Here is a 26,472-nt window from a genome sequence, read left to right on the forward strand (position 1 = left end):
AGGGCCTGGGCCTGCCCCCACGGGCCTGCCCTCCCTGGGCCAGCATTGACCATCCCAGGTCTGCCCTCCCTGGGCTGGCATTGACCATCCCGGGTCTGCCCTCCCTGGGCTGGCATTGACCATCCCAGGCCTCCTCTCCCTGGACCAGCGTTGACCATCCTGGGCCTGCCCCCCATGGGCCTGCCCTCCCTGGGCTGGCGTTGACCATCCCAGGCCTGCTCCGAGCTCCTGAAGAGCTGAGATGAGGTCTCCCTCCAGCCCACCCCTCCAGCCCTCTCTCTGCGCTAAGGCCTGCCAGGCAGGACACCTCCTATCCATCTTCCGGGACCGTTGACTCAGAGTACCTGCTGTGGGAGCCAGACAGATGCCAGGAAATGAACAGGGCATGTCCTTAGCCCAGAAGACACACTGGTGGAGGTTAAGAGGTTACAGAAAAACCCAAACGAACTTGTTGGCCAAAGTGGTACTTAAAGGGATGACACTGCCCGAGACTCACACACGACAGAGACTGTGGCGGACGGTGTGGCCCCGGAGACCGCCCCTCTGCCCGCCGCGGCCAACCCGGGACTTCAGAGCAGACTCAGAGGCGGACGCACGGGCTCCCATCCCACCTCGGCCTCCTCCTGGCTGAGTGACTCTGGGCGATCACTGACCCTCTCCTGGCCTCTGTTCACTTATCGGTAAAGTACGAATAATTAAAGTACTCACCTCACAGGGTGGTTTGAGGGTGAAGTGGGCTGAGACGTGTAAAACGCTTAACCCCAGGCCGGGTCCACGCTAAGCACTCAGTGTGTGTTGGTTATTATTTCCCTTCCTGGTGGTGGAGAAACTGCAGAAAGCACCTTCGTGCTGACACAGTTCTAAATGAACCCCCATGTCTTCACATCGGCCAGAGCCGGGCGTCCACACCTGGGGCCGCCAGGAACCTCCCCGGCCCCCTGGCGTGGAGGACCTCCAGTCCCCCGGGGGCTCCTGGTCCCGGGAGACGGCCTGGCACAACAGCCCTCTGAGCGGAGGCATGCCCCGCAGTGAGGATGTGCCTGAGCCCTGGGGACCAGGGCAGTCTGGACAGCAGCCCAGCCGGAGGCCAGTCCTCTGGCCGGGTGCACAGAGCCCCCGGCTGGGTCTGGCGGTCACTAGCAGCAGCCAGAAAGCCGTTCCACAGCCCGGCGCAGAGGCGGGCCGGCCGCCTCTTCTCCAAGCCGGTGGCGGAGAGAGGCTCTTCAAATATGCATGGCGGTCTCCTCGTTACTGTGCAGAGGATGGCATGTGCTGAAGGCGAACCGCCGACCCACACCCACACAAACTTTTCCATTTCCAGGCCCCTCGCGCCCTGCTGCGGGGCCTCCTCAGCCGCCCCTTCCTCCATTCCGCCTCCCCCCACCCAGGGCCTGCCTCCCCCTACCCAGGGCCCACCTGATGCCCACCCCGCCCCCGTGCGTGCAGAGCAGGGCAAGGGCCACACTGATCCCCTTTCTAAGACTGGGTGGTCCAAACTAATCTTAAATCATGGCAGCCTCGCGCTGGATGGAGCCTTGTGGCCCCTCCACCCTGGGGACGGTGGGGCCAGAGCTGGGCTGCAAGCCTGGGCAGGACGGTGCGGCCGCTGGTGAGGGGTGGGATCGGGTGAGGGCGGGCAGGGTCATGCCTGGGCGCTGTCTTTCCCTTCATCCATCTGTCTCAAGCTCCTGGGAAGGCTGTCGGCAGAAGGGGGCCTTCCAGCCAGCGGAGCAAGGGGATGGCAGACCCGCGATGCACACACACCCCCCACCAACACCAGCGACTCCAAAGGAGCAGCTCGACTTCCCCAAAACACCACACACCCGGCAGGAAGGAGGCGAGTTAGGCGGTTACAACACTAACAAGGCCCATCCACCACTGCCGAGTAGGGCCCCTGCTGCTGCTGCTGCTGCTGCTGGGTCGCTTTAGTCGTGTCCAACTCTGTGCGACCCCAGAGACGGCAGCCCACCAGGCTCCCCCGTCCCTGGGATTCTCCAGGCAAGAACACTGGAGTGGGTTGCCATTTCCTTCTCCAATGCATGAAAGTGAAAAGTGAAAGTGAAGTCGCTCAGTCGTGTCTGACTCTTAGCGACCCCATGGACTGCAGCCCACCAGTCTCCCCCATCCCTGGGATTCTCCAGGCAAGAACAGTGGAGTGGGTTGCCATGTCCCCAAGCCCAGGAAAAATCCGGGAAGACACTGGCCCTGGCGAGGGGACAGCAGGGGTCTGCTTGGGGGGAATGCAGGGGGCATTCATCCTTCTTCCTCCCAAATGCCTTGAGACCCAGGCTCGTCAGTGACCCCGGCTGCCCCGGGGAGCCACCTCCCTTGGTCATCTTTCTCCCAGAAGGCCGAGGAGGTGAGAGGCCCCTGAAGGCAGTGACAGGGCCGGGCTGGGAAGGGGGTCTGGGCTGCAGCTAGTCAGGGCCCCCCGTGCCCACCCATCTGCCAGGGAGAAGGAGGACCAGGAAATCCAGACGCAGAGAAGGGCCGACAGTGTCCTCCCGGTGGGCCCTTCCCTGGCCTCCCCCACCAGAGCCCGCCCCAGCAGTGAGGTCAAAGGTCCCTGGTGCCACAGCACAAGCCTAAGCGGGGGTGGGGGGGGAGGCCAGGTTTCACCGTGAGCCCCCACCCGCTTCTCAAAACCTGACAGCTGCTCCGCACCCAAATCCTCTGGTTTCGCCCACAGCGCGGCCTCTCGCCGCTGTCCAAGGTGCTGCGGGCAGAACCCACCCCACCTCCCTTTCCAGCGCCCTGAAGGGCGCTAACCAAACACCTCCCTGGCCGGGACTGGGGCTCCCGAGCATCACCTCACACAGAGGCGAAGGGACCCCGGGGAAGGGGCAGGAAAACGTGGGCTCACAGACAAGGCCCCAAGGCCCCAGAAGATGAGGGCCCAGGACCGGGAGGCTGAGCCAGGAAGGCATGGATGCAAAGGCTGATCCTCAAGCTTCGACAGAGACGGTGAGTTAGCACAGGGACCCTGAGGTTCAACCCTGGGTCTCGGGGCTCACCCTCAGCTCCCTGGGCTCAGGGTCTCCACCTGCCAAACCAGGACCTGTCATGCAGGATCCAGCCCAGACTGCCTGGCTGCTAAGTAAGCTGAGGCAGGACCAAGCGGGAGAGGAAAGATGGTCCTGGCAGGAAGGCACGCAGCAGGGTCAGGCTCAGGCTCCCCCCGGCCTGGAGGCCAAGCTGGGAATCCAAGCAAATCAAGCAATAGGGGTCGCCACCAGAACACCATGCAGGGTGGAGCCTGGGCTGTGGCGAAGGGGCTGGGCATGGTTGCTGGTCAGTGACAGGAGAGGGTCCAGGCTGAGCCGGGAAGGACCCCCAGACGCGGCCCACATCGCAGCGGCCGAAGATCAGCAGCACGCACGGCGGGATGAGGCAGGACCCGGTGCTGGCTGAGTGCCCCTTCCCCGTGGGGTCCACACTGGCTGAAGAGCCCGGCGCCCCGAGTGCCAGCATCCACACCAGCTGCTCCCTCAGCACAGCTGGGTCCGGGCTATCCCTGGGGGCACAGGGACCCCAGCCCCACCTCCCCGGGAAGCAGCAGACACGACCGAGGAGCAAACCCACTGCCCAGGGAGCCCTCGGGGGACCCTTCCCCTCTCGGCAGCCCTGAGGGAGCATGTCGGAGGGGGTAGGGGGCGGCCCCGCGGGGATCCCGGCCCCCTGTGCGGCCCAGGAAACCCTGACGACCCTGAGACGCCCCCGGGAGCCCAGGGCAGCGCCCGGCAGGGTGTGAAAGGGGTCAGCAGAGGGGACGCCTGGAGACGGCCCCCTGGGGCCACGAGCTGTGAGGCAGGGCCAGTACCTGAGTCTGCAAGCTGGTGGCGTCCAGGACAGTGACCCGGGGCCCACAGCTGGCCCACACGGCCTCCTCCAGGCTCAGCAGGGTGCGGACGGGCCCCGGCCCCACAGGCAGGCACATGGGCGGGCTCTCCAGGTCCCAGGGGACGCTTCCTGCAGGGAGAGGAAGCCGGCAGGTCAGCAGGGGGTGGGAGGCAGCAGACAGGTTGGGGCCCCCCAGCCCTCAGAAACTAGGCCCCTGGGGGGTCGAACTCGCCTCCAGGCTCCTCCCGGCCCCGGTCCTGCCCCCTAGCCCCTGCTCCCAGCCTGGCTCCAGGCTCCTCCTGGCCCCAGCTCTGCCCCCCAGCCCCTGCTCCCAGCCAGGATCCAGGCTCCTCCCGGCCCCGGCCCCGCCCCCCAGCCCCTGCTCCCATCTGGTGCTCTCCACTCCTCTCCCCTGCCCTCTGCTCTCACCCCACACGCACGCCGAGTCCGCACCGACTCCATGCCAGGCCCCGTACCCAGGGCTGCAGAAGCAGAAATAAATCTGCCCTCACACACCCTGCCCTCAAGAAAACCCCCAGTGGTCGGCGAGACCAAAAGGTTAATCAACAGCTACCACACAGGAAGGCAGGATGACGCGAGGGGAAGTGTCCTGCCAGCAGCTCACTGCGGACCTCGAGAGCCTCTCTCCCCTCCTCAAGGCCTCAGTCTCCCCATCTGCAGAACGCGGAGGGCGTCGCCAACAAGACTGTCTCTGAGGACTTTTCAGACGCCGTAACCTACTGAGGCTGTCCTGCCTTCTCACAGACCTTCTCACTCACCCCAAGGCACTCCATCACCTCTACTGAGATCTCCCATGACCTTCCTCCTCCAGAGATGCCACCACCCCAGGTGTGGAAGGAGGAAGTCCTCAGAGGCCATCGGCCCTCAGCCCATGATACCTGAAGATGGGCAGATGAAGGGACCTGGCCCAGCGTGGAATGACGCTCTCCCCTGCCCACCCCAGGGATGCTCAGCTCACCCAGAAACAGACCAAGGATTTCCCCTGCTCTGAAGTCACACCTGATGCCACACAGAACCCCCGTGGCTGTCCTGTCCTGCCAGGGTACCAGGTGGGCCAGGAGGGTTGAGCAGGAAGTAGGGCCCACCCCTGAGGGGTGGGCGGAAGAGGGAGGAAGTAGCCTGGGCTGCGTGCCAGGGCCCAGCCCCCCCAACCCTCCTCCACAGGGTCCCTGGAAGGGTGCACGGTAGCCCTGGCACAGGCCGTCCCTCCGAGGCAGCTGCTGGGCGGCATGATGGGCACCACTGTCCACAAAGGAGCCCCTGGGCGGCAGAGCAGATTCCACCCCCACCACATCCTCCCCTTCCGTGAAACGGGTCCTCCTCTCCCCTTCAGCCCCCCTTAAACTTAGAAGATTCCTAGCTCAACTGAGTTAGGAAACACACAGACACACACACCCCCATCAACCCTGCCCAATCAACACACGTCCGGTTCTTCCCAGCCGTGAACGCGGGACGCAGGCTGGGCCGGAGTCCTGGCTGCAGCCTCTCAACCTCTGCACGTCCCTGGACAGGCGCCGCCGCCACTGGGAACCTCAGCTTCCCGGGCTGTAAAGCAGGCGTGATGGGCACGCCCACGCCTCGCAGACGCGGCCGGGCTCGAAGGAAACGGCCGCGTTTAACACGCGGACAGCGCGGACAGCGGTCGCCACGTTGTGTTATTCGTGAGCGTGCCGGGCGCTCTTTCCATGAACTCTCACCAGCCTGGGTGCAAGATTCTGTTCTTTTCCGTTTTACCACTGAGAAAAGCGAGGCGCAGGGCTGAAAGAACCAGACCAGATCCCCCGGCTGGGCAGGGCCGGCGCGTGCAGCTCTGGGCGTCGGCTGTCCCTGCCTCGAGGCGGCCGCCTGCGCAAGCGTGCGGACCTCACTGGACGCTCGCGACCGCAGGGGCCGGGAGCCCGGGACGTGCGCGCAGCCACCCCAGGCGGGGGCGTGCCGGCCAGCCAGGGCTGCAACTCAGCTGACCCTGGCCCCCATTCCCGGCTGCTCTCTCAGGTTCCAAGAGTTTCCAAAGATCTCCGGGCCCAGGGTTGGAGTCCAGGAGGGAAGAGTGACCACAGGCAGCCGGGCCTCCACAGCAGACCATGACCCACCCCAGGAAACCAGAGCCACAGAAAGCCGGGCTCTGAGCGCCCCCCAGCGGCCAGAAGCCGGAACGCCCGCCACTCGGGCAGGTTAGGAAGGCAGCGGTCAGGGACGCTGGCACCACGCCCCAGAGCGGACACGCGAGCCCTGCCCTGGGAGCAGCTACAGCCCCCCGAGCCCTCGTGCCCTCTGCCCTCCTGGGACAGTGCCTGCCTGGGGTAGGGGGTAGTGTCTGATACCCTTGAGGGTCACACGTGTCCTGACCACCCTTCCACTTGCTGGGTGTCTCTTAAGAGACCTGGCTTCAGGACAGAATGATTAATGGCTAAAATGTAATAACGCCAGGGAGGTTCGAGAGGGAGGAGGCACACATATATTTACAGCTGATTCACGTGTTGTCTGGCAGAAACCAACACAACATTGTAATGCTTCCAATTAATTAATCCTCCAATTAAAAATGCTTCTAGAAAGAAAAAAAATTTAATAACACCAACATCATTATATCAAAAAGAACACAGGACAGGAATTCCTTGATTCAGGGGCCCATGGTAGGACCCTGAACAAGAGGCTTTCCCTTGCTGGGACTCCGTTTTCCCACCTGCCCCCCAAGGGGATGGAATTCAGCTGAATCAACGCTGGTGCCTCCCTGGATTTGTCTCAGTTCTCTGGGGCATCCCTGGTGGCTCAGCTGGTAAAGAATCCACCTGCAATGTGGGAGACCTGGGTTTGATCCCTGGGTTGGAAAGACCCCCTAGAAAAGGGAAAGGCTCCCCACTCCAGTATTCTGGCCTGGAAAACTCCATGGGGCTGCAAAGAGTCGGACACGACTGAGCTGTAAAGAGTCGGACACGACTGAGCAACTTGCACCTTCAATTTCACCCCTGGTGGCCAGCAGGGTGACACATGTCACAAGCAGATCACCTCTCACCCCAGAGTTCTGGGCTCTAAGAATCTTACTAGCCTCCACAGGCCGCAAGCCTAAGAATTCAGTCAGGATCAGTGGGCGCTCTGGGCAGGGCCAGCACCCTGCCCACCCCAAGCCTGTGGGGGTGTCCATCCCTCCTCGCTCTCCCTGCCCTCCAGCGGCTGTCCGTACACAATTCCAGAACAGACACCCACACCTCCAAAGTCACACCCGCCCGGCATGACAGTCTGTTCGTCTGGGCCTGGACCCGCGCACGCTGGGTGAACGGAGACCAAGGCCTGTCACAGCAAAGGTACCTCTGAGAGGCAGGCATCCCCCGCCGCGGGCTACAGGGCAGAAAGCCCAACAGGATCCTCGGGGGTCTGAGGCCAGAAGGGAGGACAAAGAGAAAGTCACTGAGGCCAAGGGGAGCTGAGGGGCACCCAACACCCTGAGAGTGGTCGACACAGTCACAGAGGCCGAGGGTGCCCAAGGGGCCCCCAACACCCCGAGAGTGCTCGCAACAGTCACTGAGGCCGAGGGAGCCAAGGGGCACCCAACACCCCGATTTGGCCGTGACAGTCACTGAGGCCCAGGGGAGCCCAGGGGCAGCCAACACCCTGAGAGTGCCCGTGATAGTCACTGAGGCCGAGGGGTTCCCAAAGGGTAGCCAACACCCTGAGAGTGGTCACAACAGTCACTGAGCCTGAGGGGAGCCCAAAGGGCAGCCAACACCCCAAGAGTAGCCGTGACAGTCACTGAGGCCGAAGGGAGCCCAAGGGGCAGCCAACACCCCAATTTGGCCGTGACAGAAACTGAGGCCCAGGGGAGCCCAGGGGCAGCCAACACCCCAAGAGTGGTCGTGACAGTCACTGAGGCTGAGGGAGCCCAAGGGGCAGCCAACACCCCGAGAGTGGTTGAGACATTCACTGAATCCGAGGGGAGCCCAAGGGGCAGCCAACACCCCAAGAGTGGCCGTGACAGTCACTGAGGTTGAGGGGAGCCCAAAGGGCAGCCAACACCCTGAGAGTGGTCGAGACAGTCACTGAGGCTGAGGGGAGCCCAAAGGGCAGCCAACACCGGGGGAGTGGTCGGGACAGTAATGACGATGTTGGGATGGGAGAGGCACGCGTCCGTCCCCGAGCTCCGTGATATGCGCCTCTGACTGGCTGCCCCTGGTGCTCACAGCCACCCTGTGAGTAGGGGTGGAACATGCGCCCACTTTACACGTGGGGAAGTCAAGGCCCCAAGAGGAGAAGCAGCAGCAGGTCCAGTCTCTCCAGCAGGACCCGATCTCGACAGCCTGACCCCTCAGCCCACCCCTCACCCGTCCCGTCTTCTGGCTCCTTCGACGGTCAACTGTGGCTCCCATCCCCAGTGGCTAACCAGGGACAGTCCTGCAGCCCCACCAGGCCTGGTCAAGTCCCTGTCTCTGCTCAGAGACGGGCCGGGAGTGCAGGGAATGGACAGAGGGCATCCAGGCAGCTGTGCCCAAACTCAGGATGGCAGGGGCGGGCTCACCTGGCACCTCATGAATGCGTCCCTGCTGAGTGAGTGAGTGAAGGAAGGAAGGAATGAGCGCTGATAAGCAGAGATCCTGAGGGCAGCACACACTGCCACGGCCACACTGCTTGGACTCCGAGGCCCCCCAGCTCCGACAGCCCAGGGCTCCAGGGGACCCGGTGACCCCAGAATCCTCACAGCCATCTCACAGCTGCTGGACGCTTCAGTCTCGGCTTCGGGGTCCCACCCTGGGCACTGAGGGCCCGGCCCTCCCCCGACACCGTGCAGCTCCCCTGAGGACACGGTCAGCTTCCTGCCTGCCCGCTCGCCCATCTGTAAACCTGTCTCGTCTCCCTCTGTAAGCTGTGCGGGTGGGCTCACGGCCGGTTTGCTGGCACCACATCCACGGGGCCTAGTGGGTGCTTGGTAAACATCTGGGGGACAGACGTCTGAAGGCAGGACGGCTGCCCGCGCACCTCGACTTCCTCCTCCAGGCCAGACAGCACCCCAGAGCAGCCAAAGCCCCCTGAAACCTGGAGGACTCCAGTCCTGGGAGGACACTGAGGCTCAGGTCTTGGCTCACCCGTGGGACTCCAGAAACGAGGGTGTTGGGTCCACGGTCCCCAGTGGCTCTTATGGATCTGAGCAACCCCAAGCAGAAAGTCAGTGGTTAGACCCCAACCCCCGGTGGGTTGAGTTGTGTCCTCCAGATTCATTCATTCCTGCCTCAACCCCTAGCACCCAGCACATGACCTTGTTTGCTGGTAGGAGTGCTGATGGAACTGGTTAAGATGAGGTCACGCTGGAGGAGGGTGGGGCTCTGAGTCCAAGAGGTTCTCTGGACACAGGCTCCCCAAAGAGAGCCCCACGTGAAGATGGGGGTTGTGCTGCCACAAGCCAAGGACCCACCTGAAACTGGGAGAGAGGCCTGGAACAGACCCTTCCCCAGCACCTTCCGGGGAGAGCACGGCCCTGCCAACACCCTGCTCTCAGACTTCCAGTCTCCAGAATGGCAGTCAGTAAATTAGACCACGGAAACCACTCGGTCTGCGGTACTTGGTCATGGAAGCCCCAGCACACGGATACACCTTGCCCACCTCCTCCCAACCCGCACTCCCAAACTGAAGAGTCAGGAGCCAAGAGGGAAAGGGCCCGAGGCAGCCCATCTGGAAGCTGGGGGGTGCAGAGCAGGCCGGGCTGGGCTCCCAGACTCCCACAGGAGCCAGAGGGTGGCCATCTCCCCAGAAGTCCTGGTGTAGATTGCCGAAGATCTGAGCCCGGACTGACATTCACACACACGGTGTGTCTGACGGGGAGAGGGATCGCCCCGCCTCCCTCTACCCCCTTTAATTAAAAACTATAAATGCCTTATCAAAAGCTAATTTAAAATACCAACACAGTGCCAAGTGGCAAAAAAAAAAAGCTCAGTACAAATATCTGCTTATAAGCTGCAGCAGGCTGTGAAGACGCAGCAATCAGAGGCAGGGCGGGGAGGCAGGGGTGGGGAGGGCGGAGCAGGAAGGCTGAGGCTGAGGCACAGCAGCCCCCGGGGGTGCTGGTCTTGGACCCGCTTCCCTCCTCTCCCGCTCTTGTCCTTCGACTGGGAGCTGAACAAGCCATGAAGGACGGGGACCATAGCACTCCACATCCCTTCCTGCACCTCAGCATCAGTATCCATGAGGAGGTCATTCTCGAGGGTCGTGGTGAGAATTAAAAGACCGCACCACTTGATCCTGTCCTGGAGCACAGCAGCTCAAATGCTGTCCACCTTCCCTCCGGACGTCATCGTCTGTGCCAGTGCCAGCTCGATCAAACAGTGGAGGCCAAAGTGCCTGACCCACTGGGCGCCGACTGCGCCGGGCGCTGTGCTCTGCCTTCACTGAAATGCTTACCCCACCTGTACCTATGAGCAGCGGGTGTTACTATTATCCCCATTTTACAGATGAGAAAGCCGAGCCACGGAGGAGCAGCTGCTCGCCCACGGACACTGCTGTCATCAGGGCAGAGCCCAGATGTGAAGCCAGGTCTCTCCGAGCCCAGAGACTCGCTTCCTATGCAGCAGAGTCTCCTGCCAATGGGCTGAGCTGTCCATACGACAGGGAGCGCCCCGTCCCTTTGGGGACCCTGATGGGGATGAGGGACCTCCAGTCTCTCTAGCACCTTCATTCCCGGACTCTGCTGAGCTGCCTCCTTGGTCTGCCTCCCACAGCTTCTCTGGTCCTGGATCTGACTCTTGGTCGGGGCCCAGGGCAGCTCCCAGAACCCCCAGCACATCCTTACCGCTGGTCCGAGGGTAAGCGGCGAGGGTGCCATCCTGCAGGCCGGCCAACAGGTGGAAGGGGCTGTGTCGCAGGCAGAGCACAGGCTGCAGGCCTGGGCTCCGGCAGGCCGCCAGGCACTGGGTGCCTGTATCCACGCTGCTGTAGAGCAGGATGCTGCAGGGAGAGGCGGTGACTCACTCAACCCCCCGCCCTTCTGGCGAGAGGGTCCAGCCCCCACCTCCACCAGCTCAGCCTGCCTCCCCCTGTGTGACCAGGCCATCGCTCAGACTTCTCCATGGGCAGCCTTTAGGGGGCAGAGCCACGGAAAACAGGGGGCTCTGGACACAGCACAGCCGGGGGGCTGGGAGAACGGTTTTCAGGGTCACATCTGAGGGCAAATCCTGCTGACTGTCCCCCTCCAGCTGGCTGGCCTGGACCACTGAGCCTCAGTCCTCTCTGAAAAATGGGGCCGTGATGCTTACCTCACGGCCATACCAAGGAACAAATCCCCAGCGTGTGGACTGCCTGGATGAAGCTTGAAAACGTTAGGGGGAACGAGAGAGGCCAGGCACAAAAGGCCACACACTGGGTGGGCCTGTTTGGATCACGTGAGCAGAAGAGACAAATCCAGACCAATGGATGGGGAATGTGAGGTGATGCAGAGGTTCTGGGGGATGTGACGAGAATGTTATAGGAACAAGTAGTGGTGATGGATACGCATCATGGATACTGGATGGACACATGGATGGATACTGGGAACCACTGAATTACATGATTTTTAATGGCTAAAATGATCAACTTTATGTAGTTTGATCTCATTAAAAGCAAAAAGTGTTCACCAGGCCCCTGGGTTCCGTGAACCCAGACCTGGACAGCACGAAGCCTCTAGTGCCTCCAAGTTGTTTCTAAGTATACTGGCTTTCAGCTCCTCCCCCGGTTGCTCGTGCGGGAAACAGGCCACTGCGAGGCTCATGCTCCTGGCCCAGGGAGCAGCACACAGCAGGTGTGCATAATATCCCCGGACTCTGCGGCAGGTGCGAGGAGCACACAGGCACGAGGATGTGGGGGTGCAGCCCATCTCAGGGTCCTCTTCACAACCGTGTTCACAGTCCAGTTAACAGGATGAATATTCACCCTCCATCCACATGGCTGGGCCTTCCAGCAGGCCAGGCTCTGCCAGGGGCGGCCCCTGCTGCACGGAAGTGTTTGCTGACTCACCAGCTCCAGGCAGGTCTTACAAAGGGGGAGCCCCCTCTGCCAGCAGGTCTCATAACCTGGGCACACTCCGCACCCTCACCTGCCCTGCAAGGCCAGCTGAGGCCACAGACGGGTGGACACGGCCAATGACAGCAAAGGAACCTGAAGTCTTCACGTGGCCCACGTCCTGGTGGGCACTCACAGCAGCCCCATGTGTGGGGGATGGTAACACCCTTCACAGAGCGGTCTCACAGCACACGGAAGTACAGGCCCCAGACCCAGCTCTGCCTGACACGGAAGCCAGCAGCGCCCATGGTGCCACACTACCAGGAGGAAGCCGGGTGGCACAGAGCAGCTCCTGACACTGGCTGGGCATTGTGGACCCCACTTCCTGCTCCTGCTCCCCTCTTCCTGCTCTGGGCCCCCACTTCCTGCTCCTGGACCCCACTTCCTGCTCCTGAAACCCACTTCCTGCTCCTGAAACCCACTTCCTGCTCCTGGCCCCTCTTCCTGCTCTGGGCCCCCACTTCCTGCTACTGGCCCCCACCTCCTGCTCCCAACCAGGGGCACCGAATGTTGGGGGTGAGGAGCGAAGCTGGAGGGGCAGTGCCCAGGGTGCCCAGCCCGCCCTGGCCCAGGCCCCTCACCTGCCGTCCTGGAGCCCGAGGCAGATGGTGGGGTGCACCCCGGCCGAGGCGTCAGCGGCGGGGCAGCCCTTGTCTCCGTTTCTGCCGTCGCCCTCCTCTGGCTCTGGAATGTACTCCATGCAGAGCACGGGGGCCGCCAGTGGGAAGGACTTGACCGTGCGGGGCGAGGGCCGGTTCAGGGAGAAGATCTCCACCTGGCCCCCCGCCCCCTCCTGCCCGCCTCCAACCTATGGCAGAGACCAGAGAGGCCGTCAGGTGAGCGCCTCGTGGGCGGACGCAGACGCAGCCCCTGCCCCCAGTGACCCACCCAGAGCATCTGCTTGTCACGGGGCTTAGGCACCAAGAGAAACATGCCCTCTCCTGCCCATGGGCATCCCGCTGTCACTGAAAGCCACATGTTCCCAGCTGCCACAGCAACAAGTGAGATCCGGGGCCCGAAGAAAATCAGGAAAAGAGCTGAGGTGGACTAGGTACCCAGCCAGCTTTCTATTTCCTTATCTTTAAGGTAAATTTCAAGCAACAGAGAGCGAGTGTACACCCTGCCCTGTCTCCTTCAGCTTCGTCTCTGCATTCAGCACATGGTAGACGCTCATTATATCCCTGCTGAATGGATGGAGGGATGGATGGATGATCACAAGGATGGATGGACAGAAGAACGGACGGACGGGATAGAAGACTGGGTGAATGGATGATGAATGACGGATGGATGGATAGAAGGGTGGACACATGGTTACAAGGACTGATGGATGATGGATGGATGGATGGATCAACAGATGGATGGAAGGGAGAGCAACTAACTGAATGAATGGGTGGATGGATGGGTAGATGAATAGATGATTATAAGGCTGGATGGATGGATGGAAGGATAACAGATAGATGGGTGCATGGAAGGAAGTGGATGGATGGATGAAGATTAATGGATGGATGGAAGGAAGTGGATGGATGGATGAAGGTTAACGGATGGACGGAAGGATAGTGGATGGATGGATGAAGGTTAATGGATGGACGGAAGGATAGTGGATGGGTAGATACGTCACACACTAGACACTGGACGCCAGTGAAGAAGAAATCACCCTCAGAAGGGACAGTTGGGCTGCACCCTGAAGGGTAAGCCAGAGTTTCCCTGCCTGAATGCCTGGAGACTGACTGGAGGTGTGGTGAGGCCGGGACCTACGGGAGGCCACAGTCTGTACCGCGAGCCACGTGGGGAGCACAGCGCCGAGTGGATCAAGGCAGGCTCTGCGGAACGCTGGTGCAGAAAGGTGGGCTGGAATCTCTGAGGGAGAAGGGCAGCCCTGCCTCCTGACGCCCAGGGGGAAGACCTGCCACCCAGATACTCCACACTGCTAAGTTCATGTCCATCATAGCACCAAGGACAGTCACAAGAACCCCACTCTCTGCTCGGTCCCCTGGCTTTCTGTTGTTCCTGCTCAGGTCACACGTGCCAGCTCTGAGCACAGAGCCTGCCGCAGAAGTCCCCAGAAGACCTTGCTGGATGAGGGTGTGCAAAATGGGGCCCACGGGCTGGCCGCTTTCTCCAGAATCTCCCCTGGTGCCTCCCCTGGCTCGTGCCCCGAGGCCCGAGGCCCCGGCTGGACGTGGGGGTTACTCACCCAGAGGTAGCCCTGTGGGAGGGAGGTGCTGACAGCCGAGAAGCCCAGCAGAGGACAGCTGACGGGACTGTGGACCAGGGCCCCGAGCTGCAGAGACAGACGGCACACACAGGGGTGAACGCTGAGGTGCCGGAGATGCTTACGTCTGACAGCACGACCTGGGTCTGGATGTCTGTCAGGCTGTTAAACCTGCGGGTTCCTGCATCCCCTTCGGGCCCCCAGCCAGGCCCCTGAGGGTGGGCCCAGGGAGGGGCAGGTTCCTCCCCGGCAGCCCCCAGGCACTCACAGGGGACCTCCGCCCTCCTGGAACCTTCTGGAGCCTGAATGAAACTCTTTCCAAACTGGGCTTTGTTGAAAACCACGAGGTGCAGCCCTCGTATTTCATATGCAGGGAAGACAAAGACCACAGAAGACAAGCACCTGCCTGAGGCCACGGAGGCGGCACGCACCCTCACCCCGGCCCCGTGTCCCCCAGAGCAGCACGTGCCCAAGGCCACGGGGGCAGCACGCACCCTCACCCCTGGCCCCGTGTCCGCCAGAGCAGCACGGCGGAGGGGTCCCGGGCCGGCAGAGCCCTCCTCGGCTGACCCCACCAGGACCAGAGACCGGTCCGCAGGCCGGGGGCTCCGTCTGCGCGGGGCTATCACTGAGGACCGCCGGCTGCTCACTCCTCGGCATCAGCGGCCCTCAACCCCACGCCAGCAGCCCTCGGGCCTGTTCCTGAACTAAACCTGCCGTCCACGTCTCTGGCCAGGACGGCAGTGTGAGGGGAGGGCCTGGCCCTTTCAGGGGCCTTGCTGAAAACTCCAGCCAGACCAAAGGAGGAGGCTGGCTGGGGAGCGCGCAGGTGCCCCTCGGGAGGACGCGGCCACCGCGGGGCGGGCCTTTGAGCAGGCAGGTGCTGCCCTCTGCTGGCACCCGCGGCCTGCTCGTGCCGGCCCCGCTGGGTGATCTGACGAGGAAGCCTCTAAAGGCCACAGCTGAGGGGACCCAAAGGGTCACCTCCCGCAGCCCCCGTGCTGAGTGGCCGGCAAACGTGAACTTGGAGGGCGGGGGGACGTGACTGGCTCAGGGTCACACAGCAGGGAATGGCTGGTGCTCTTTTCTGTTAACACGCTGGAGCCGTGGCCCCCTGGGGACAGCGTGGGCTGGGCCAGGAGCTCACACCTGGCTCCCGGGTGCCCTCAGGCCCTGCCCCCTCACCCCGCCTCTTGGGGGACCACAGCCCGCTCAGGGCCTGGCCCTTCCTGCTCCTCTCCCCTTGGATTTGGGGCGGGGGGTGGGGGGCAACCGCAGCCTGGCTCCGGTGTTTCCACGGCAACCCCAGGGGGCCAGAGGCCAGCCAGTCAGCAGAGCCTGGGCCCGAGACGGGGGCAAAGACTCAAAGGCTCCTTGAACGGGCCGGGCTCTGGACCCAGAAGGGTTGCCCGTGACAGGAAGCTGACTTCCGAGAACCAAGGAGCCCCACGCGGAGCAGGGGGAGCACGGCGGGCTCTGGGCGCGGGCAGTGGGCTCCAGCCCCAGCGCAGCTGCTAGCAGCACGCGTGCCCGGTCACCACAGTCGTGTCCGACTTTGCGACCCCGTGGACCGCAGCCCGCCAGGCTCCTCTGTCCATGGGATTCTTCAGGCAAGAATACTAGGGTGGGTTGCCACGTCCCCCTCCAGGGGCATCTTCCCGACCCCGGGATCCAGCCCACGTCCCTTAGGTTTCCTGCAGCACTGGGACCACCTGGGAAGTGCCGCCAGCTGGGTGACCCCACAGACCAGTTCCTCGTGGTCACGGGGACCCCGGCATCTCGGCAGGACCCTGACTAGAGATGGTGGGCACAACGCCCTTGGCAGGGGCTGGGCACCCAGCAGCGGTCACTGGTCAGGAGGGCTTCTGGTGAGACATGTTAGCACTTGACGGGCAGTAACTCCATCAGCTGAACAGCACTGTTGGGGAGGGGCTGTCCCAGACCAGCAACGGGGGCAGAGTCAGGGGACAGGGACCCACCGACGGTCACTGTGGCTGATGGGGGTGGCAGCCAGCACCGAGGCCCGAGCAGGCCGCCTCCGCAGCTCCGGGCCGCAGCCCTCAGGCCCCCGAGACACCGTATACGAGAGCTGCCTGGAGTGGGCGGCAGCCCACCCACGCCCCTCTCCCCTCTCCCCTGGCAGGCCTGTCATGGAACCTCAGCCCAAAGCGGGAAATGGGTTTGCCTTGAGCCTTCCCCTTGCCCCGCCGTCGCCCTCCACGGATGGGCCTATAGCTCAGATGGAGCCCAAATCCAAGAAGGACCTCCTCCCACCTCAGCAAGCAGGCCATCGGAAAGCTCCCCAAACCACGACACCAGTGGGGCTGAGGGTGCTTCAGCCCCAAGGGCTTCACATGGGGAAGACGCCCTGGTGACAGGAGGCGGGTGGCTCCCCACTCGGGGGTGGGGGAGCGTCCTTTCAGGGAGGCCCTGGGGCAGCGGCCTGTCTGGGACGCCTCCGCCCCGGGCGTGACCTGTCAGGTCACCTGCGTCCTGCATCCCCCAGAGGTCCAGTGCCCTGGGGGGAGACGGGATGATGCATTCCGCACCCAGAAGTCCTTCTCCACGGGATCTGCTCGAGTCAGGAGAGCCGCAGGCAGGTGGACCGGAATCTGCCCCACGGCCCACAGGCTGTGCCCCTGGGGCAAGAGCTGGCAGGACCCTGCAGGCAGCCCCTTACTAATGGGGTCAGGACTGGAGGCCCACAGAGGCCGGCGATGTCTGAGGGGGAACTGCACTGGCCGCATGCCACCCAAGGCCCAGGGAGACGGGGGGAGGAGAAGGATGGGGCAAGGGTCAGGGCACTCCCCTTCCCAGGGCCATGAGCAAGTGACGGCCCCTGGCTCCCCGTCCGTCTCAGGGTGGCTGGGGGTCATGGAGTCCATCTCCGGGAAAGGCCCAGAGCGGAGCCTGCTGCAGACATGTCCCAGAAGGACCCGCCCCTTGTGGTCAAGACTCAGGTCAGGTCAGTTCAGTTGCTCAGTCATGTCTGACTCTTTGCGACCCCATGGATTGCAGCACACCAGCCTCCCTGTCCATCACCAACTCCAGAGCTTCCTCAAACTCATGTCCATTGAGTCAGTGATGCCATCCAACCATCTCATCCTCTGTCATCCCCTTCTCCTCCTGCCCTCAATCTTTCCCAGCATCAGGGTCTTTTCAAATGAGTCAGCTCTTCGCATCAGGTGGCCAATGTATTAGAGCTTCAGCTTCAGCATCAGTCCTTCCAATGAACACCCAGGACTGCTCTCCTTTAGGATGGACTGGTTGGATCTCCTTGCAGTCCAAGGGACTCTCAAGAGTTTCTCCAACACCACAGTTCACAAGCATCAATTCTTCGGCGCTCAGCTTTCTTTATGGTCCAGCTCTCACATCCATACACGATGTGTGGTTGTCAAGACTAAAGAACTTTAAGTAACGTCACTGTCGTTTTCATTGTTATTAGTGTTACCGCTACACGACAGCGACTAAGCACAGCACAGCGGTGTGGCCACTGTCCACCGAGCACTGGCCAGGAGTCAAGCTCACAGTGAGGAGCCTGACTCGCACAGGGACCAGCACCCCACCGAGCCCAGCTTTCAGGAGCAAAAGCCAAAGACCCAGCAAGTCCTTCGTCTCCTTCACCCCCAGCCCCACCTTCTCACCAGTTCAGCCAGTCCGAGCCCAGAGCACTGCCCAAACCTGTCCCCAAGGCCCCCCGCCCACTGCCTCCACCAGAGCCAGGACCAGGGGGAGGGGAGCAGGGTGCTCACCCCGGGGACACCCCTTCAGGGGGGCCGCAATACTCAGCCACCAAGAAAACGTTTCAACGTAAGTTCTTACAATAAAAATTTAGCTCCCACACACAAAACATCATCAGTGAACAATTACTAAGAACGTAAATAAAGGCAGGACTGGATGCTGCCTTCCTAATCCTGGCTCTTTATTCAACTTAAAAAAAAAAAAAAAACAAGGCAGGCAAGCCAAGCCCACAGTGGGCTGGTCTGAGTTTTTTCTTTAAGTGTTGCAATAGAACACCACGTTGACGATCAGTGCCTCTCTCGCCTCGCCACAGCTGCCCCAGTCTCCGTTCGCCCCGGCCTCCCTCCACCTGCACCAAGTCCCGGCCCGGCTCAGCGGGACCCCAGCACCGAGCTCTGCGAGGGTCTCAGCCTCCCGTCCTAGCCCCTCCGGGTCCACAGTGCCCTCCCGCACATCGGCCGGAAGTGTCTGATGATCCTTTCAAAAGGCAAACCAGGTCCCGCCGGTCCCGACTGTAGCCATGCTTGGTTGTTCCTTGCTCCAAGGATGAAATCCAAACCCGATGCGGCCTGCAAGGCCAGATGAACCAGCTCACCCACCACCGGGTCTCAGAGCCCAGCCTCCCCTGCTGGCTCCCGGAGCCACGGCCATGCCAGCTGCCCCGACGGCTCCGATCGCAGGCTTCTGTGTCGGTTTGTTTGATTTGAATTTTCTCCCCCGGACCCTCCCGTGGTTGGGTCCTCCTCACCAACAGGGCCTCAGTTTATATGCCACCTCCTCTGAGAGGCCCTCTCTGACTCCCTAACTGCTGCTGCTGCTAAGTCACTTCAGTCGTGTCCGACTCTGTGCGACCCCATAGACAGCAGCCCACGAGGCTCCCCCGTCCCTGGGATTCCCCAGGCAAGAACACTGGAGTGGGTTGCCGTTTCCTTCTCCAATGCATGAAGGTGAAAAGTGAAAGTGAAGTCGCTCAGTCCTGTGCGACTCTTAGTCCCCTCATGGACTGCAGCCCACCAGGCTCCTCGTCCATGGGATTTCCAGGCCAGAGTACTGGAGTGGGGCGCCACTGCCTTCCCTAACTACACGCCCCCATCTCTGTTCTCACTGTATCTGATTTATTCTCTATACCACTCAGCACTCTTTTCTCTTTGCTCTTGTTTGCTGAGGGGGCGGGAGGGAGGTGGTGGTAACCGCCTGTGCTTACGGCCAGGGGTGCAGGCGCCAGGGAACCAGACTCCTATTCCTCCTGTCATCCTCACTGGCCATGACATTTAAAAAAAAAAAATCATGTCATCTGAGCCTTTACTGCGAAGGAGACCTAGAGACATCTGCTCATGGGGTTCTTATAAATAATAAAACTAGCAAGTGATGGCAAAGCACTGAGAGGGGTGATGGCCGTGGAGCCAAAGCCAGCTGCCCCAGCAACGTCGTAAGAGGTGAAACCTCCCAAGCGGGGCACAGCGGTCAGGTGCGTTCCAGTTTGTCTGCTGAGCGGGCGTCATACCATCAGCTGACAGATAGCTGCTGTCTGTTAGGTCAGAACGACTCAACTGTCAGTTCCCTGACCCACAGAGGTCGCCTGCCCCCTTCTCTGGGGGGACGCCGACCCCGAGAGCAACCCCGTGGGCCCTACGTGGAGAAGCTGGGGTGGCAGCCGGGCCTCCCCTGCCTTGGGCCCCCCACCCGGGCGCCCCGGCCGCCCCCACGTGCACTCACCTGCAGGCTGAGGCCCCTGAAGGAGAAGGCGGGAACGCAGCAGGCCAGGATCGGGCACCAGAACGGGGCTCTGCTCTGCTTGTCCTCATCCGGACACAGCCAGCCCGGCTGGTTCTCCTCCCCTGCGCGAGAAGAAGGGGACGGGGAGGGCCCGTTAGAGACGGGACGAAGTGGTCCACGAGGGCCCCCCCCAGACCACGCCCATGTGCTGACCCCGCCAGCTGGACACTCACTGCTGCCCCTGCAGCTCCCCCTCCCCGTGACAGCCAGCGCCGTCCTGCTGAGCCTCTCCCCGACCCCGCAGTTCCCCTCTTCTGCCGGGTCCTCGTCCACCTGCAATAAAATCCAGACTCCTCCGGAAGAGCTGCGAGGACCCTCCTTCCCTGTCAGCCTCACCCTCAGCAGCAGGCCCCACTGTGCTAGGTTTTCCTCTGCGGCTGAAACAGGACCAGCCCGCAGGAGGGCGGACCTCTGCCCTTTGCCCTCTGCCCTCTCCAGGGCCGGCTCGGCTCCTCCTCGCTGAGGCTGACGCTGAGCCCCCGCCTTCTCAGAAAGGCCTCAACCGACCATCGCCCCATTCCCCCACCTCCATCGCTTTCTGTCTCAGCCCTACGGGTGTGCACAATGGCCCTGACCACCATTTCTGGCTTTTATTAATAGGCTTGCGTCTTTTTCCCTCTGTGTGCATGTGTGCGCAGGCGCACAAGTACACGTGTGTACACGTGTGAATGCACGTGCACGTGTGTTTCATGTCCTCGCGTGTCCACCGGCCTCCCACTACACCCGTTTTCTGGGAAGGCTGAAACTTCCCACACCCCGTCCTCCGCTCCACTCCATCCTTCACACGGCACGGCACGCACAGCGGACCCTCATGCCCTTGTGTGGCATGAACGAAGCTTCACCCCCGAGCCCCATTTCCCGGATTAGTCAAATAAGAATGATGGCCTCCAAGAGCAGTCACCTCCCCAAGCCCCGCTCAGCCCAGGGAAAGCGCTGGAGAAACAGGGCCAACTGGGAAGGGCGTGGAGCTTTGTTCTCACAAGATGAATAAATCCCAGAGATCATCTGCATGGCCTACAGTCAACAGCTCTGAATTATGTGCTTTGGGCTTCCAGCTGGCGCTAGCGGTAAAAAACCCGCCCGTCGATGCAGCAGATGTACGCAACACGAGTTCAGTCCCTGGGTTGGAAGATCCTCCGGAGGAGGGCATGGTAACCCACTCCAGCAGTCTCGCCTGGGGAGTCCCACGGACAGAGGAGCCTGGCGGCTGCAGTCCATAGGGCCGCAGAGCCGGACGGACTGAAGCACCTGGGCACGCACTGCGAACTTTAACATTTGCTCAGAGGATAAACCTCATGTTAAGTGTTCTTATCTCACACACACAAATAATAATGAGGCAGAGCGCAGGGGGGAAGTTTGCAGAGGACGCGTTTGTTCAGGGCATAGACTGTGGCGATGGAGTTCACGAGGTATGCTTACCTCTGAACTCACCCAGTCGTGTACATGAAACACGCATGGCTCTTTGTACGTCAGTCACACGCGCAGGGGCTTTACAACTGCCATTCCACCAGACAAAGGTGATGTCTGGGTGCTGGATCCCGGCGGCAGGTGCCGAGGCTGAGAAGGCGAGGATGTTCACAAATGCAGGGATTTGCAAACAACCAGCTCCCGCTCTGGCAGAGGCTCCGGCGCCGCCCCACCCCCTCGAGCAGCGGAGTCTCTGGGCAAAGAGCTCCCTCCCTGAGTGGGCCAGGGGCACCCCCAGCGCCAGGCGCTCCGCTCCACCGGGCCCTGGTTCCCACCACTGGGGAGGAGAGGCCACCAAGGAAAGGTCAAGCTGAGCCCAGGACGCGCACCTCTGTAAGCAGATGGCCGTGTGCACCGCACTTCACACTTTCCAGGGCGCTGCCCCACGCACCCGCCCACAGCCAGCAGGCAAGCTCAGAGTCGCCGCCCCACTTGCACAGGGCGGGCGGGGGCAGGCGGGGGCAAAGACAGGGCTCAGGAGCCAAGGATCAAGCCCCCGGAGGCAGGCCGCACAGCACCTGCAGAACAGGGGAGAGCTGAGACAGCCCGCCCGCCCTGGGGACGCAGCCTGGCACGTCAGGACCGCCCACCACCCCTGGACAAAGCCCGGGCGGTGAGTGAAGAGTATGGCCCTGCTTTCAAGGCGCTCACAGTCAGGCGGACCCAAGGCGCTCACAGTCACGAGGACCCCCGCCTCGGCAGGCAAGGGCCCAGGAGAGCGGTCCGGGCCCGGGACAGCGGTCCGAGCCCACCTGCCCGCCCAGAGCTCCATGAGTAGAAGCGTCCGCTCCCCCATCACCGTGTCACCCCGAGCTCCGTCCTCCCCTCCCTTCCACGCGCTCCCAGCCCATCAAGTCCTGGCAATTTATCCTGTCTCTTCCTTTAATGATCTGACCTTCTCCTTCCAGATGGTGCCTTCCCTGCCTGCGAGTGGGAACGTTAACAGAAAATGGGGCTGTTGTTCCCCATCTGCCGCTGCCATTGTTCCCGTCACAGACCTGGGGCAGCTGAGACCGAATCAGAAGCCTGCCTCCTCGGAGACGGAAAGCCCGTGTTGGGTAAGTGACATTAAGCACGACTTCCAGCTGACATTAAGTGGGGCCTTATTTAGCATCGGCTGTGTCCGCCAGCACCCACCCAACCCGGGGGTCCTTGCCCGCGCCCCAGAGCCCTCGGGACCGCCCGCCTGCCGCAGGAGGCTGACTCTGCCAGCTCTGCCAGCGTGGCTCAGAGCCACACACGTCACCTCTCTCAGCCTGTGGCCTCGTCTGGAAAACGGGGAATAATTCCAACCGTTAGGAGTTGTGAGCAGCGGGAAGGCTGTACACTAATACCCAGGGGGCGCCAGACACTCAAGAAACGGAACCCAGGGGCTTCCCTGGTGGCCCAGTGGTGAAGAATCGACCTCGCAAAGCAGAGGACGGAGATTCGAACCTTGGTCAGAGAACTGGGATCCCACATCCCGCAGGGCAGCGAGGCCCACGCACCGCAATGAGAGAAGCCTGCCCGCTGCAACGAAGCGGCCTGCCTCAACCCAGACCCGACACAGCCAAAGAAATAAATAATTCTTTAAAGCATATTTTTTTTTTAAAAAGAAATAGAATCCACTATGATCACTGTCCTCGTGAAGAGGTTGGACCACCCCTCGCCCCCAGGCCGAGCCCCCACCCTGGCCGGCTCTACCCAGCATCTCCAGCCTTGCCTGCCTCCCACTCCCCTGACACTCAGTCCCGGCCCTGCACCCTCGCCCTCATGGTGGCCCCAGCAGACAGCCCAGCCTACCCCGCTCTATGTGCTAAACCCAAGGCCCCTGTCACACCTGCCCACCCCACGGAGACACTGCAGACCGAGGCCACGGGCATCCCCACACGCGTCTTGTCCGGACACCTCGCCCCTGCAGAGACGCTGGGGTCCGGGGAGGCCAGGCAGCGGCCGTGGTCACCCGGCTCGGGTAAACCCGAAAGGGGATCCAGGGCCAGCACCCTTGGCCTCCTGCAGAGCAGAGCCGCTGCTTCCCACCGAGTGCTTGGGCAGTGCTGGCTTCGCCCTCTGACGGCTGAGGGTTAACGAAGACCCAGCGGGGACCTGCTTCTCTGATGGTGGGACTGCCTGGGTCTGTCGGGAAAGGCTCCAGGGGCCCCGGGCCACGGATGCAGCACTAGGAGCCACAGGGGCTGGGGGGCCGCAGGAAGGGAGGCCGGGAGCCCCAGCCTGTCCTTTCCCCACCCCCACCTCCAGGTCCTCCTATCGACAAACCTTTTCCCGAGCCTTAACGGACAGAGACTAACTGGCAGGGAGATGGGGAGGGCGTCCTGGCCCCCCCGCACCAAACGCGACCCCAGGCCCACCACTGCCCAGGGAGATGCAGACACCCTTTCCTGGGGGCGGCCCCTTCCACGCACCATCTCCCCTATGTTCAGCCAACACCCTGGGGACATCCCCATTTACTGATGGAGAATCCCAGGCATGCAGGGGTGAAGTTGTCCATCCAAGATCACAGAGCTGGGACGCCGCAGGGCTGGGAACTGAACCCCACACAGTCTGGCTCCGCTTCACATGGTGCTCAGACCCCGAAATGCACAGGAAGAGGCCCAGGGGGCTCTAGGCCAGGCTAGGGGAGACAGCCTGCCTTCCTCAGGCCACAGGGCGCAGCGGTGGCCACACTGGGGTGTCAGTGGGGTCCCCAGACCCCCCAGCACCCCTGCCCTTCCTATCCCAGTTCCCAGCAGCCCCTGCCCAGCCCCCTGCTCTCAATCTTTGGTGGATTATGATCTCGGCACACTGGACTCAGGGAGAGAGGAAGATACAGGGAAAAAAATTAAAGGAATAACATCCTTTGTGAATAAACGTTTTTAACATATTCTAACAGGCTCATATTATTCCCACCGCCCCTCCCCACCAGGCACTGCAGATAAAAAAACAAACTGGGAAAATAAAAGAACCAAATTATTCAAGCCCCAGGGGAGCCCAGGCGTTCAAATAAGATTTCAAATGACTCTCTTTCCATTAAAACTTTTGCTGCAGTGAAACCCAGTGGAGATAAGGCAGTTGAGTGTCTTCACAGGCCATGGAGAAGGGAGCTGCTCACATTAGCAAGCGCCTCTCCCGCCAATACCGGGGCCCTCTCGGCAAAGCATCTGAGCTTCAGACGGGAGACAGGCACAGGCTCGCACACGGGGCTCAGGCCCTGGACACCTCCCCACGGGCGGGAAGAACGGGGCGCGTGGCCCACGCCCGGCAGGCAGGCCACCTTGGCCAGAATCCCCGCCACCCTCGGCTTAAGACCCCTCCTCCACCGTCCACAGGCCTCGTGGTCACAGAAACAACCCGCGGAGGCCCGTGTGGGTCAGCACCAGACCCCAGAGGGCCCGATCCCCGCTCCTCCAAGCCCAGGCCTCCTCCCTGTTCCCTCCCCCACCTCCCCGCGCCCCCCCACGCCCCCTCCACCCCCCCAACGCCCCCTGAGCCCCGCCCCCTCCGTGCCCCCCACGCCCCCTCCACCCCCCCAACACCCCCTCCACCCCCGCAACGCCCCCTGAGCCCCGCCCCCTCCGTGCCCCCAACGCCCTCTCCGCCCCGCCAACGCCCCCTCTGCACCCCTTGCCCCCTCTGTGCCCCCAACGCCCCCTCCGCCCCCCCCACGCCCCGTCCATGCCCCCCACGCCCCCAACACCCCCTCCGTGCCCCCTAACTCCCCTCTTACACCCCCAACCACCCCCTCCACGCAGCAGCCAGATGATCCACTTACACGTTAATCAGGTCACACTGCCCTCAACCAAGCCCCCACACTTCCAGACAAACTCCGTACACCTCACCCTGGCTTTCCAGTAAACCCGCTCCCCATTTCCACGGGCCTCCCCTCACACCCAGCTATGCACCAGCTCTGGCCACCTCAGGACCTTTGCACTTGCTGTACAGCCTGGCTCACTGGACCGGGACCTCTGCCCAGCTTCAGAGCCCGCCCTAAGCAGTCCAGACCCCAGGCTCTGTGCCGGTCTCAAGTCGGCTCCAGCCCCTCCCCGTCGGTTTGCTCCTCACAAGCCTCTGCCTGCCCTTGTAAACTGACTTCCTTGAGAAGAGTGGCCTGTTCTTCGTTGCTCTCGTCCCGTGCCTGAAATTACTGCACTGTTGCTGTTCACTCAGTCAGGTCCGACTCTCTGCGACCCCACGGACTGCACCACACCAGGCCTCCCTGTCCATCACCAACTCCCGGAGCTTGCTCAAGCTCATGTCCATCGAGTGGGTGATGCCATCCATCTCATCCTCTCAAATAACTATAGAGACCCAATACTTCTTTTAATTGATGAAAGCCTTTGACAGAGGTCCTGACCCCTTCCCAGCAACATTTTTAAATCTATTAGAGATATCTATTGAATACTTATCTCGAAAAAGATCACATCAGTAAACAGAGACAAAATAAAATAAAACAAACCTCCCAAAATCGCTGCTACTGACTGGAATCGGCACATGGGGATTCTAGCGTGTCAAAGACAATAATGGTTCTCATCAGCAACCAACCAGGCCTTTTTTCAATTTAAAAAAAGCACAAATAAAGTGCTTATAGCTTAACGAACGTAGTTTGGCAGACAGAAGCTCACCAACTTGAGCAAGTAGAATGAACAGGAATTAAGAGTGGGCTCTAAAGCTGACTGCCCAGGTTCTGAAGCCCCTCCTGCTGTGTGAGCTCCGGCAAGTCGCCGTGCCTCTCTCGGCCTCAGACTCTCAACCGAACACAGGGGTTCACAACAGACTTGCCTCGTGGTGTTACTACGAATGTGAAATGAAAGAGAGATGTGTAAAATGCTTAGAAAAAGGCTCGCCACACAGGAAACACTTTATAAATAGAAATGTCCCTTATTTCATAGCGGATGCATAGGAGAAAAGAGCCTGGTGGTTCAGACAGTAAAGAATCCGCCTGCAATGCGGAAGGCCTCGGTTTGATCCCTGGGTTGGGAAGATCCCCTGAAGGAGGGCATGGCAATCCACTCCAGTATCCTGGCCTGGAGAATCCCACGGACAGAGGAGCCGGGCGGGCTACAGTCAGTGGGGTCACAAAGAGTCGGACACGACTGGGCGACTAAGCACTGCACAGCACAGGAGAAAAGAATTATAAAGAGGCCTCTCGGTGAGAATCAGTGTCGTCTAACCTGCATCATTCTTTGTACAACTGTTTTATTGAGATATAATTCAGCTACCATAAAATCCATCCCTTAAATAAAGAGTACATTTCACTGGTATAGTCGCACAGCTGGGCAACCATCACCACTCTCTAGTTTGAGAACATTTTCATCATTCTCACCAAAAAAACCCTTAGTGGTGACTCTGCAGTCTCTCCTCTTCCAGACCCCGGGCAACCACTAATTAACTTTCCATCAACTCCCACCATCCTACAGATGGGG

At 61.4% G+C, this 26,472-nt stretch overlaps 1 protein-coding gene across 12 annotated transcripts in view; it reads right to left on the reverse strand.

Moving 5' to 3' along the window:
- The window catches only part of ARHGEF10L (Rho guanine nucleotide exchange factor 10 like), a 159,883-nt gene that overhangs the window by 25,112 nt on the left and 108,299 nt on the right, over positions 1 to 26,472 (reverse strand). For all 12 annotated transcript variants that reach the window (XM_070778012.1, XM_070778036.1, XM_070778006.1 and 9 more), the window contains 5 exons: positions 19,547 to 19,668; positions 14,072 to 14,158; positions 12,459 to 12,685; positions 10,634 to 10,788; positions 3,821 to 3,969 (listed from right to left, as the gene is read on the reverse strand). In XM_070778012.1, the coding sequence (XP_070634113.1) occupies positions 3,821 to 3,969; positions 10,634 to 10,788; positions 12,459 to 12,685; positions 14,072 to 14,158; positions 19,547 to 19,668 (740 nt within the window). The remainder of the gene's footprint in view (positions 1 to 3,820; positions 3,970 to 10,633; positions 10,789 to 12,458; positions 12,686 to 14,071; positions 14,159 to 19,546; positions 19,669 to 26,472) is intronic.

Source organism: Bos indicus, chromosome 2 (assembly GCF_029378745.1).
Source record: "Bos indicus isolate NIAB-ARS_2022 breed Sahiwal x Tharparkar chromosome 2, NIAB-ARS_B.indTharparkar_mat_pri_1.0, whole genome shotgun sequence".
In the NCBI taxonomy this organism is placed as follows: Eukaryota; Metazoa; Chordata; class Mammalia; order Artiodactyla; family Bovidae; genus Bos; species Bos indicus.